The sequence below is a fragment of the Microtus ochrogaster genome, chromosome 6 (genome assembly GCF_000317375.1).
Source record: "Microtus ochrogaster isolate Prairie Vole_2 chromosome 6, MicOch1.0, whole genome shotgun sequence".
Taxonomy (NCBI): domain Eukaryota; kingdom Metazoa; phylum Chordata; class Mammalia; order Rodentia; family Cricetidae; genus Microtus; species Microtus ochrogaster.
In genome coordinates this window covers 60,435,380-60,448,516 of record NC_022013.1, presented here as the reverse complement: position 1 = coordinate 60,448,516, position 13,137 = coordinate 60,435,380, and the positions used below count along the sequence as shown (strand labels likewise).

At 45.9% G+C, this 13,137-nt stretch overlaps 2 protein-coding genes across 4 annotated transcripts in view; both read left to right on the top strand.

Moving 5' to 3' along the window:
• The window catches only part of Msmb (microseminoprotein beta), a 9,903-nt gene extending 7,799 nt beyond the window's left edge, over positions 1-2,104 (top strand). The window contains exon 4 of the mRNA XM_005348650.3: positions 1,112-2,104. Coding sequence (XP_005348707.1) covers positions 1,112-1,241 — 130 coding nt within the window. The 3' untranslated portion in view covers positions 1,242-2,104. The remainder of the gene's footprint in view (positions 1-1,111) is intronic.
• Positions 2,105-3,669: 1,565 nt separating this feature from the next.
• Ncoa4 (nuclear receptor coactivator 4) overlaps positions 3,670-13,137 on the top strand; it is a 22,355-nt gene continuing 12,887 nt past the window's right edge. The window contains exon 1 of one of the 3 annotated variants that reach the window (XM_005348648.2): positions 3,670-3,772. The gene's annotated coding sequence lies outside the window, so the exon portion shown is untranslated. Of the gene's footprint in view, positions 3,773-10,444; positions 10,501-10,716; positions 10,790-13,137 lie in introns of those variants that run through there. The other 2 variants (XM_005348649.3, XM_013346839.2) reach the window with 2 other exon arrangements.

Below are 13,137 nucleotides of genomic sequence, written 5' to 3'. Positions count from 1 at the left end.
TCACTGTGTAGCTGAGGCTGCTCTTCAACTCTGATCTTCCTGCCTCCACCTCCAAGTGCCACATGGCACCATGTCTGCTTCTGGCAGGGCAACTTAAATCCCAGGCCTCTAAATGGGCTTTAAGGACAATGACTCCTAAATTGTGTGTGCCCCGATGGGTGGGTTTTCTCAGGAATGTTTGCTTCCAGGGGCTTCTCCCTGGGTCCTGCGACCCTGGTTTGGGATGGCTCTCTGCCCCTGTAGGGTGGGTGAACTCCTCTTCTAACCAGAGACCAGACAGGGTCAGGAGCACCTTTCCGTTTCCACAGTCCCGCACTATTGTGGACCACTCCCTGAACAGGGAGGGTGGGAAGGGCAAGGCTAGTAAAAGCTTTGCTGCCCCCAGAATCACCCAGAGCTGCCCCTGAGCCTGTCAGACCTTCCCAGTGCCTTTCAGTGTATGCAGAGTGATGGAGGAAGGTCATTGGTTAATTAAATAAAGAAGCTGCTTGCCCTGATAGGTTAAAACATAGGCGGGAGGATTAAACAGAACAGAATGCTGGGAGGAAGAGGAAGTGAGCTCAGACTGACAGCTCTGCTCTCTGGAGCAGAGACGCCTTGCTCCCGGCTCCCAGGCAGACACATGCGATGAAGCTCTGATGGATGGACGTAGGCTAGAATCTTCCCGGTAAGCGCACCTTGGGGTGCTACACACAGATGATTAGAAATGGGCTAGTCCAGGTGCAAGAGTTAGCCTAGAAGAGGCTAGATAGTAATGGGCCAAGCAGTGATTAAAAGAATACAGTGTCCATGTAATTATTTCAGGTAAAGCTAGCCGGAGGTGGCCGGGGTGCTGGAGACACAGCCCCGCCGCTCCTATCACTACAGCAGAGTAGAATGTAAGACCCATGTCAGGGACGGTCTCTCTGACTCCATGGCACAGGCAGGTACAGATGCCCGGATTCTACACTTTGCATCTTCCAGTTCAAGGAAGCCCTCACTCTGGTGAGGGGAACCCCTAGGCAATTTGAAAGTGTGTCATCTGCTTCTTGTACAGACCGTGTATGAGTGGCAGGGCTGGGTGAATAAATGAATTTCCCCCTTCTAACTAACAGGTCTTGTCTCATTACAGAACCAGTATACCCCAAGGCTACGACAAAGAGAAGTGTCAGCAAGTTTTCCACCCAGAGAACTGCACCTACAGCGTAGTGGAGAAGGCGAACCCAGGAAAGTCCTGTCCTGTTCCTGCCTGGGTACTGTAAATGAGCTTCCTGTGGGCTCAAACGTTGAGCCGCATTTGAATATTTGTATGATGTAAATGTATCAGTTATAGGCTGGGTGGCGGCGGCTTATCATCCCAGCGCTCGGAAGCAGAGGCAGGCGGATCTCAGGCCAGCCTGGTCTATGGAGGGCAACACAGAGAAACCCTGTCTTCAAAAATGCAAATAAATAAATAAATTTGCCAGTTATGTTTGTATGAACTTAATGTATGTTATAAAGCAAACAAACACATAAAGGAGACAAAAAGAAAACCAAACATGTTTAAAAAAAATCAACTCAACAACACCAATTACAAATTACAGTCTTTTCCCTGGGCTCAAATGGGTTACAAGCACGGTGCTTCCCTCTGGGGCCCATGTCCATTTCTACCACTTCTGCAGTGTTGAGTTCTTCTGACTGTCTCCTGCTGCCGGTTTATAATGGGAAAAAAGCATGTGTTCATGATGAAACCGGCCTTCTTTGCCTCGGTACTCCCATGCATCCTTCCTTCCACTCACTCAGGCATCTCCTCTCAGGCGTGTCCCCACATCCCTCTGTGTTTGCATAAGGTTGGGACAGGTTAGAGACAGCCAGAGAAGGTGCCCTCCAGACCTCTTGCTGGCTGCCAGCAAATCAGATGCCAGGCTCCTGTGGATGGTGGGGACCAGCTCTAGGATCAGTTATGTGTACCACACACAGCCCACCTAAAATTGACTTGAAAGGGTGACAACACTGACTCTGATGTTTATCTTCTCCATACTGTGTAAAACATTGTAGCACTTCCCCTAAGTTAAAATGTATTACCCAGCATTTGTTAGTGTTCCTTCAGTGGAGACAGACTGCTCTGCAGGTTCTATTGCTGTGAAGAGACACCATGACCACAGCAGCTCTTATGAGAGAGCATTTAATTGGGGCTGACTTACAGCTTCAGTGGTTTAGTTCATTATCGTCATGTTGGAGGGATGCAGGCAGAAGGAGCTGAGATTTCTACATCCAAATTCACAGGCAGCAGGGGAAAAAGAAGTAAGCCACTGGGTCTGCTTTGGGCTTCAGAAGCCTCAAAGCCCACCCCCCAGTGACACACTTCCTCCAGAGAGGCAACAAGGACGCACACCTGCTAACACTTCTAAGTAGCACCACTCCCTGCTCCCGAAGGATGCAAACAGATGAGCCTATGAGCGACACTCTTATTCAAATCACAGCCCCGAAGGAAAGAGATTTTATTTATATGATTGTTTTGCCTGCACATATACACGTGTGCATGCCTGGTGCCTTTGGAGGTCAGAAAGCACTGGATCCCTGGGACAGAAGTTATGGATGGTTGTGAGCCACTATATAGGTGCTTGGAACCAAAACTGGGCCATCTGCAAAAGCAGTAAGTGCTTTTAACCTTTGCACTGTCTCTCCAGCCCTCAACAAGGAAACTTATTCAACTCTAACTCTCCACTCAGCCTTGGCTCCAGCCTGCTATGCATCATTTTTTTTTCTCCCCCCCTTTTTCCCCTTTTCGGTCCTTAAATATTTGACTGCTGGGGCTGGAAAGATGGCTCAGAGGTTAAGAGCACTGGCTCTTCTGGAGGTCCTGAGTTCAAACACATGATGGTTCACACCATCTGTAATGATATCTGGTGCCCTCTTCTGGCCTACAGGCATACATACAGGAGAACACTGTATATATACAAAATTAATTAATTAATTAAAACTTAGAAAAAAAATAATTTGACTGCCCTATTAGCAAGGGTAGAGTTGGGTAGGAGAAACAGTAGCTAATATTTTACAGCACAGTAGGACAGCTATACTGATAATCATCATCTGTTATCTCAGTATCCCTCCATCTCAAAGGCTCAGCAGCGGAGGTTGGCCTTGAACTCCTATCCTCCTAAGCGCTGGAATTGCAGCCAGGTCCCACCACACCCAGATTAACTATTTCAAAAAAAAGTAATTAGTTGATAGAATTTTCTAAATTAACAATACAAAGAAGTGATAAATACAGAGATCGCCCACATCTGACCCCCACACTGTTTACAAGTATTGAAAGTTAGCACCTCAAGGATATGTACAATTACTCTGTATCGACTGTAAATTTTTTAATAAAAGGATTTGCCTTGATTTCTATAATAACGGAGTCATGTGAAATATGATCTTTTGTGTCTTGACATGTATCCTTGCATATGAATGTTACAGCTAAATAAAATCTACTTTGTGCGAGCATTTGGTGCGAGGGGCTCACTTGGCGTACTTCTCCATTCAGCATAGCACATCTTCAAAATACTTAATTGACTTACTGGTCGGCATGAGAAGGACCCAGATTAGGGGTAGTGAAAATTATCACACGCCTCCACGTTGAGCCCTAAAGAGGCTTTGCGCAGCTGCAGAAGGAAATCTCGCGAAACTGTCAGAACGCTAACGAGAGGCGTGGTAGGGAGGCCACATATCGCGAGAACTCTGGGTGCCGGGGCCGGATTCTTTCGTGGCTGGGTGTCTGGGTCGGTCCAAGGTGCGCTCGGGTCACCGGAAGAAGCCCTGCCAGCTGGTAAGGACGAGCGCGGCCGGCGGGCGCGCTTCCTATTGCTGCCCTCCTCGCCCCGGCCTGTGGCCTGTCCTGCGCTTTCTCCCCGGCCCACGCGGGGTCCCGGGCCATCATCCTACCGGGCCCAGTCGCCTCTCCCTCCCCTCGTCACCGCAGGCCTGGACTCCTCTCCCTCCCCCGCGATCCGGAGTCACCATTCTTCCTTCTTGCCCAGGGCTGAGCCTGTGTCTGTGTCCCCCTTCTGCCCCCGGCCCCCATGTCCACATGCTCCGTCCCTGGGCCCCGATTTGCAGTCCGCAGCCTTGGAGAAGCTTCTCTTCCATCCCTTTCCTACCCTCTCCCGACTGTCCCTGCTTTTTCAGTGGTGACAACCCTGTTTCTATGTCTTGTCTGGGTCTCCGATCCCAGGTGGACCCGTTTTCCATTATTCATCCAGAACATATTTGCACCTATTCCTTGGGTTTTGGCAAGGTGGGATGTTGGAGGCCGTTTGTGTCGTGAACATAGTATTACTTAACATCCCAGTTAATTCTCCCAGCAGCCCCCACAAAGTAGCTTGATTTCTCCCTTGGGCTGATCAGAAGAGAGAGAGTGCGGGGTTGTTGATTCATTGCTCAGTCACTCATATATAAAATGCTGTGTGCTCAGACTGTCGAGGACATAGCAGTGTAAGAAATGGACATGCTCTCAGCTCTGATGGAACTAAGTCCTGTGGTGGAAACAATGCCGTCTTAAAAGCTACAGGCTGGAACTTGGGAGGATGGACCGATAATGACAAGGCAGAGGGCTGGAGTTACCTGACCCTCAGCACACACGGGTTTCTTATTAGTGCTGGTCAGTAGGACCTGCTCACCATCGCGGCTTCCTTTTGGAAGGACTTGACTTTCTATCACCCGCTTGGGAATTTGGAATATTGTTGTAGGGTGCTTGAGTTATTTCCCTGAGTGTGTTTGGGACAGGTAAGTCAGTTGGTTCTCTGTTAGGATCCCACTGCGACATTTCTGAACTTTAAAGTACACCCGAATCTTGGAAAGAAATTCACCCTGGAATGTATTTCATTTGTACTGCTCAGCAAGCTACATGATTTGCTCTTTGGATTTTTTTGTTTGTTTAATAAGAGGGTGCCACATCCGCTTAACACCGGAGGTATAAGCCTTTGGAAGCCACCTGATGTGTGTCCTGAGAACTGGACTCTGGCCCCTGAGCCATCTCTCCAGTCCTGTTTTGCTTGTTTGAGACAGGTTGGGCTGCAGGAATCTGCTTTACCAGGTGCATGCCACCACACCCAGCTGCTCTGCTGTTGGAAAGGAGGTTTGCTGACTCGCAGATGTGTAGCCTCCGGCACTCTGAACAGCCCTTGCACTCACTCTCCCTTTTGCCTCTTCATTAGTTCTTTGAGTCTCTAGGAAAAGAACCTAGACATTTAAAGTTAGGGGTAGGGGTTAGTGACTAAGGTTTTATCATGATTCATCATCTCTCCAGTTACATCATTCCTTTGAGGGAAGGTTTTCAAAAGTGGAAATCATTGAACTACAGAAGGGAGAATTATTTTCCCCTGAGATGGGGTTTCCTAGCTGTCCTGGAAATAGCTCTGTAGACCAGGCTGACCTTAAACTCACAGACATTCGCCTCTCTTTGCCTCCCAAATGCTAGGATTAAAGGCATGCACCACCACCACCCAGTGAGAATTGCTTCTTCTTTTGTTTTTATGAACTCTTGATTTTTTTTTATTTATTTATTAAAGATTTCCGTCTCTTCCCCGCCACCGCCTCCCATTTCCCTCCCCCTCCCCAATCAAGTCCCCCTCCCTCCTCAGCCCGAAGAGCAATCAGGGTTCCCTGCCCTGTGGGAAGTCCAAGGAACCCCCACCTCCATCCAGGTCTAGTAAGTTGAGCATCCAAACTGCCTAGGCTCTTACAAAGCCAGTACGTGCAGTAGGATCAAAAACCCATTGCCATTGTTCTTGAGTTCTCAGTAGTCCTCATTGTCTGCTATGTTCAGAGAGTCCGGTTTTATCCCAGGCTTTTTCAGACCCAGGCCAGCTGGCCTTGATGAGTTCCCGATAGAACATCCCATTGTCTCAGAGTGTGGGTGTACCCCTCGCGGTCCTGAGTTCCTTGCTCGTGCTCTCTCTCCTTCTGCTCCTGATTTGGACCTTGAGAATTATGTCCGGTGGAGAATTGCTTCTTAAAGGGGAGTTTGTGTCTAATTTTATAAGTGCGCGGGACTTAATTCCTCTCCAGTTTATTAAATCAGCATAGACTACTAGAAACCTCAGGGTTCCTCTGAGTATTGTGGCACAGATCCCTTCTCCATCTGAGAGTCTCTTGGCTAGTGATTTCTGGTGCTTTGTCCATACAGTGTGAACACACTGGTAGGCGCTTAGAGATAGTCACTGAGCCTGCTTTTTAACTTTTAACTGTGCCTTTTTATTTCAGAAATTTAGTGTTATCAATGAACTAGTGGCACAAAGTCTCCACTAGATGGCAGTCTCACCATTGTAGCCTCAGGAACTGCCTGTCAGTTCAAGACCTCAAACACTTGAATGACTACATAAGCCTTAAATGGCCCCTTCAAAAAAGAGCTGAGTGTTCTAGACTTACTCTGGATCTTAGTCAAAAGGCTAGAAGCAGTCAGACTCAGACTTTTGGAGCTGCGAGCTTGTATCTGTAGTGTATAGCTGTCAAGTCTATGATAACTGCCAAGCTGAGCACTTTGGTTCTGGAGAGTGTCACCAGTAGTACTTTGTATGCTTGTCTGACAGAAGAGCCACCGTATTGTTCTCCTCAGCAAGTCTTCTGCAATTGTTAAAACTAACATTTTAGCTGTCATTGTTAGCTTACAGTCAATATACCCCAGATCCTAGCTTGTCGTACATTCTCCCTCAATTAGATGGGCTCGCAGGCAAGTGAGCTAAATAATTATGGTGTAGGCACTCTGTTGACTTATCTTCCCTCTAGCATGGCTGACTCACTGTGCTCATGACCACTCTTACACCAGGTAGGCAGGCATTCCTGGCTTTGCTTGGCTTGATTGTGCAGTAGAATCCAGGTGTTTTTCTGGAGGACTAGGATTCTGCTTGGGACCTTTGAGCTCATAGTTCATTTGGCATGACCTCGATTGCCCTTCAGAACTAGCAGTTTGGCTCAGTGTTGAGTGAGTAGCTAACAGAATTGGTTAATGAGGTTTGTTTTGTCAGTAAGTAACAGTCTTTCCATACATGGACAATTACAGCTTCCAAAGTAATCCCTCAGATAAGGTTTGAGTTTTATTTTGGCTTTATTGCTAGTCTCTCAGGCTTTAGGAAGGGAAAAATGATCTCTTGTTTGCTTCTGTATGAAAAACACTATAGTTAAAATATAAGAACAGAGATAAGATATTTCTTTTTTGTTTTTTTCAAGAATGGGTTTCTTTGTATAACAACTCTGACTGTACTGGAACTCACTGTAGACCAGGCTGGCCTTGAACTCAGATCCGCCTGCCTCTGCCTCCTGAGTGTTGGAACTAAAGTGATATTCATAGTGGTGCAGATGAGTAGCCCATTTTCCTATCCTTGGCTCTCTTGGGGAAGAAGTTCAAGCTGAACATAGGGTACAGCCCTAGACTGAAAGTCTACCTTGAGTTTCTGTAGTACTGCAAAGTCGGAGGGGAAAGATGTTGAGTTGGTTTGTAAATATAGTGCACATTTTACCTCTCAAACCTGTTGTTCTGAGTCTACGGAATGAAGCTTTTTGGATCTGGCCATTTTAAAAAGTCTTTCTCAGTACTTACCTTGGAATTTTGATTTCTGTGCTGACACCCTCACCAGTTCTGTTTTGTTTCAAAACCAGGAACTAAATTCATCTGGGTGTTATTGCCAGTGTTCTGGGAACCCAGGCGAGAGGTTAGACTACCGAATTCAAGGCCAGCTTGAACTTTGTGAAGCTCTGTCAGAAACCAAGGGTGTAGCTTAAGTGTTGCCTAGCATTCACAAGGCTGGGCGTTTCCCAGAACTGGGAAAAAAGAACAGTTGTGTTAGAAACACTTTCCTCTTCTGAATTACTTTCCTAAATTTATACCACACTCCTTAATGGAGCAACATCAAGTTGATTATGTTTATAACTGAAATATGTTATCGTGGCTGCTCTGAATTTGATCATTAGTACATTATTTATCTATCCCTTAGTAAAAGATGTATTAAAACCACTGGTAAGTTAAAGACAAACATTGGTACAATTGGCACCTTTCTCATTAGACCAACTCTGTCCAACATACAGCATGTTCTTAATGCCAAAGTGCTGATGATACCAGGTGTGTGTACAGTGTCTGGATGTCCAAGGCTGAGTGAACCTCAGGCTAAGAAAGCAGAGCTAACAAGAACATCGTGTGTTAAAGCAGCAGTTCTCACCTATAGTCCCCACCCCTTTGTGGGTGCTGAATGGCCTTTCACAGGGATCGCCTAGGACCACCGGAAAACACAGATATTTACATTAGGATTCATAACAGTAGGAAAATTGCAGCTATGAAATAGCAATGAAAATAATTTTATGGTTGGGGTCACCAACATGAGGAGCTGTTGTTAAAGGGTCGCCTTTGTGTTAGAGTTCCTACTGGAAACCTGTGTAGATGTGAGTAGGCACAAGAAGGCAGCGGGGCAGTTCTGTGGGCAGGCAGTATCCAAGAATGATGGATTTCTTTAGGAAAGGCTCTCTAGTGCTTGCGACTTGCGCTGTGGACAGCTTGAAGGGCTTAGCATTGCTGGAGAACTGGGGAACCAAGCTGGACAGGGTAAAGGGGAAGAATGGAAAGAGGGAATTTTTAGTTTATTAAAATGTCAATGTCAAGAATCCCAGCAGTCCCACCCACTGATTAGGTGTGTTCCTCCCCCACCCTCGGTTTTGAACTCTTGGTTTATATATGTAGTCTGAATTCATAGTGTAGCCCAGGATGGCAAGGATGAATCTCCTGCTGTAGCCTCCCCAGTGCTGGGATTACCTGATTAACGTCAGTTTTTCTTTAATATACTAAGGATCAGCGATTGCCATAAGAGAACCATACATTTTTCATTCATCTAGTTTTTTATCTTCACCAAATATCTTATCAAAAAGGATATTTGGAATTAGTTGTTTTCTTTCTTTCTAAGGAAGGTTTGAATTGGGATCTCAGAAACCGTGCTGGTGGACTGCTGCCAGTGTCTGAGGCTTGGTGGCTAGGGATGCTTTTTTACTCTTGGTGTCCACTAAAGTCACTTCATATGCATAGAAAAGAGAAAATAGGTCCTTATCTGTACTCTTTACTGCCTCCAGTGTCCTGCTGAGTCAGCTCACGCGGCCGGTGGCTTGATCCTGTCCACACCCCAGGAAAGAGCGTCTGCTCTAGTCACCTGAAGCAAAGTCAACGAGTTTATTAAGAGATTTGAGAGGTTCTTACTGTTTGTACAGGAAACTGCTGATTTTCTGAGGTGTATTGTTTGGGGCTAGGGCCTGAGGGGAGTTTAGACAGTTCAACTCAAGGTCAGGACATTCTGGCCTTAGTGTGTGTGTGTGTGGGGGGGGGAGGGGGGGGAGGGGATGGGGGAGTGGTGTTCGTTTGGTGTCCTGGATAGACCTTCAGTTCTGCTGTGGTTGACACTCCCTTTAACTCTCAATCCTATTTCCTCCTGGTGTGTGTGTGTGTGTGTGTGTGTGTGTGTGTGTGTGTGTGTGTGTGTGTGTGGTGGTGGGGGGGGATGGGGGAGTGGTGTTCGTTTGGTGTCCTGGATAGACCTTCAGTTCTGCTGTGCTGTGGTTGACACTCCCTTTAACTCTCAATCCCATTTCCTCCTGGTCCGCGAGATTACAGATTTGAGCACCACACTCGTTGCAATTGGTTGTTTTTGATATCTTTTTTGTGAACCGTCTTTAGGAAAACGAGCTTGGTTTTACCAGTTATGTTGAAATTTTACTCAGAGAGCAGAAGATATGAAGTAGATCCCAGAGTGAGACACATTTTCCCTTTCACATATGTCCTGGTTCATTTCCCCCTTTTGTATCCTGCCAGTCCCAGCACTCTGGAACCTCAGGCCGGTGGTCTTAGTTACATAGCAAAAGCTTTTCTGGTGTTTGTTTTATTTCGAGACTGGGTTTTTGTGTAGACCAGGCTGGCCTTAAACTCATAGAGCCTGCCTCTGCTGGGATTAAAGGCGTGTACCACCCGGCTAGCAAGAGCTTTTCTTTTTCTTTTTTTTTTTCTTTCGGTTTTTCGAGACGGGGTTTCTCTGTAGCTTTGGAGCCTGTCCTGGAACTAGCTCTGTAGACCAGGCTGGCCTCAAATTTACAGAGATTCGCCTGCCGATCTCCCGAGTGCTGGGATTAAAGGCGTGCGCCACCACAATCCGGCAGCAAGAGCTTTTCTTAACTCTAAAAAATTAAAAATAAATAAACAACAACAACAAAAACCAAAACAAAGCTAACCACCAAACCAAATCAAAATAGCTCTGGGGTGAACCCCAGCCAGCTGGTGGACCGCTGTTGCAATCCGCTGCCGGCCCACCTTTTTTCGGCTGGTTATTGATTTGCAGCTGGAGAGGCTGCGGGAGGAGCTAGCTGCTTTCGGGCCCCGGAGGCCGCTGCAGTGGGTGGAGTGGCGGGCGGGAGGGGCGACGTGACGTGTGCAGGGCGGGGCACCACCTGGCCGGACACCTGATCGCCCACAGGGTAAAGAGTGGCCGACCGCGGTCTCGCAGCAGTTGGTGTCGCGAGCCTTACTGCGAGGTAAGTCTGCTTCTTGGGCTAAGAGCGCGCATGCGTGCGGCGGGGAACCCTGAGAGAGCGGTTTCACAGCCGCTCCTAGAAAGGGCAACGGGAAGCCTAGAAAGCTGTTTGAGTCACTACTGCGCTAGCTTAATTTTACCGTTAGTTTAAATTTTTTTGAACCAGAAAAACCTTATTTAGTTTTGCTATTAGGTGACAGAATTTTGCGGCCACTTTTCGGTTACTGCTTAGAGTAATGCTGGGGGCCTAGCAGCTGCGGTGGAAGCTGGTCAATAGAGCACTGCCGAAGGTAAAGAATTGGAAGTGGATAATCTTTGAGATAATGTGACTCAAAAACACCTTTTCACTGACAGAGAAGAAAAAACAGGCCAAGAAATGGCTCAAAGTGAAATTGCAAAATCTCACTCACCGTTACTAAACTGGTAGTCTTTCACTGCAAATTTACAAATGGTCTCATGTAGGTTGCCTCTTCAAAGATAACGCAGTTGACAGTATTTCAGTCTGCTTTATTGACTCAACTGCCAGGAAAATCAGTAAAAAGTGGAGGGCTTTCTTGGAGGCAGGAGACAGAGCTGGAGGGGAGTGTTAGAGATAATCTCCTCTAACCAGGCGTGGGGCACCTGCCTTTAATCCTAGCACTCTGGAAGCAGAGGCAGGCTTGGCCTTAGTGAGTCCCATGTTTAATAAAAAGATGATCAAGCTGGGCAGTGGTGGTGCACGCCTTTAATCTCAGCACTCGGGAGGCAGAAACAGGCCTAAGCTCGAGATCAGCCTGTCCACAAGAGCGAGTTTCAGAACAGGCTCCAAAGCTACAGAGAAACCCACTCTTGAAAAACAAAACAAAACAAACTTATTTTAAACCTTGGACTAGTTATAATTACGTACAGATACTGGAACTGAAAGCTTTTTCTTCATTTCCTCCTGCTAGGACTTGGTAGTATTTTGATCACTCTGAGCCTGCCATGACAGTGCTGTGTATTTTTGTAGTTGTCATCCCAAGTAGATGCTTCTGAAACTCGGCTTAGAATTTATTGAGACTCTGTGAAAATTAATAGTAAACCCTTAAAAACATTAATTTTAAACTCTAATTTTGGTAAACATAATTCATGGGTAAAGACTCGAAAGTAGACTAGCTAACACAGGACCAGACCTGGAGAACACTAGTTCTGAATCCAAATCCCTCCCTGTGCTTGTGACCCTTTAAAAGGATCATTTAGGATAAATGATTCGACATGTACAAGCACTTGTTTGTCTTGCTGGCAACCAGCTTGGTTCTCAGCACCTCCGTTGCTCAATATGTCACTACAGTTCCAGGGATCAGACGCCTTTTGTCCTCCAAGGTACCAGCACACATGTAGTACACTTTCTTTATGCAAACAAAACTCATACACATAAAATAAAAATAAATCTTAAAGAAAGGATACCAGACTCATTTTACAGACGTGTGTATACACATACGTATGTATATATGTGTACATATGCTTGTGTGTATGGATGGGTATGTCATTTATACTCTGTAGGCCTTTGGCTTCATGAAATGTGGGTACTGTACTAAGCTAGCAAAGGTTTTATTTAACTGTGTTATTGATATTGAGAGTTGAACGCAGGACCCCAAGCCTGATAAACACTTCCCACTGAGCTGTGACCACAGTAAACCTTTCCATCTTTCAGTTTGTGGTTAGTGTGGATCATGAGAATTACAGCTTTTTGGAAATCTTAGGGTCAAAGCATATGATACCAAATTAACTTTAGTTTGTGGTTGGTTGCTCAATACTGATTCAAAGATGTTTGGACTTAATAACTAGATATGTGTGTTGCATATAGATACTCCACCCCCACAAACTTGAGGATTTTATTTTGGTGAGGGACAGTGGTGGTTAAATATTGAATGTGTTTCCTTCACTTCTAAAACTTAGTGCAGGGATCTTAGAAACAAGGAAGTTAAAACAAAAACAACACACACATAGACACACAACTGTGGGGAAAACTAATGTAATTCAATTCTTGTTTGAAAGTGCTGGGGCAGTAGTTTGCAAAATTAAGATGAAGGCATATATACATACATACATAGACATATGTGTATATATATGTATATATATCTTATATGTCAAAATTATATGTATATCTAAACTGTATTTATGTTTATGGTTAGACTGTTGAGATTTTGCTTTTGTATAGTGAAAGATTAAATGGAGAGCTATTAAACAAGTGCTACCTAAGTTTGCATAGATTGCATAGTCTCCACTTAACTTGCTGCCGCTGCTGGATGTCTGTACTGCTGTCTGCACTCAAGAGGTGGAGGTTTTTAAGGTTTCCATCACTCAGCTAAACCTGCTAACAGTATTAACTGCAGTGGTAAAAAGTGACTGAGTGCTTTTAATCCTAGCACTTGAGAAACAGAGACAGGTGGCATTCTGTGAGTTAGAGATCAGCCTGGTTTATGTACAGAGTTCCAGGCCTGCCAGACCCTGTCTCAGAACCACAGACAGTGACAAAGGTCAGTCCTCACCACGCGGTGGTTGCACACGCGCCTTTAGTCGGAGCACTCGGGAGGCAGAGACAGGCGGATTTCTGTGAGTTCGAGGCCAGCCTGGTCTACAAGAGCTAGTTCCAGGACAGGCTCCAAAGGTACAGAAA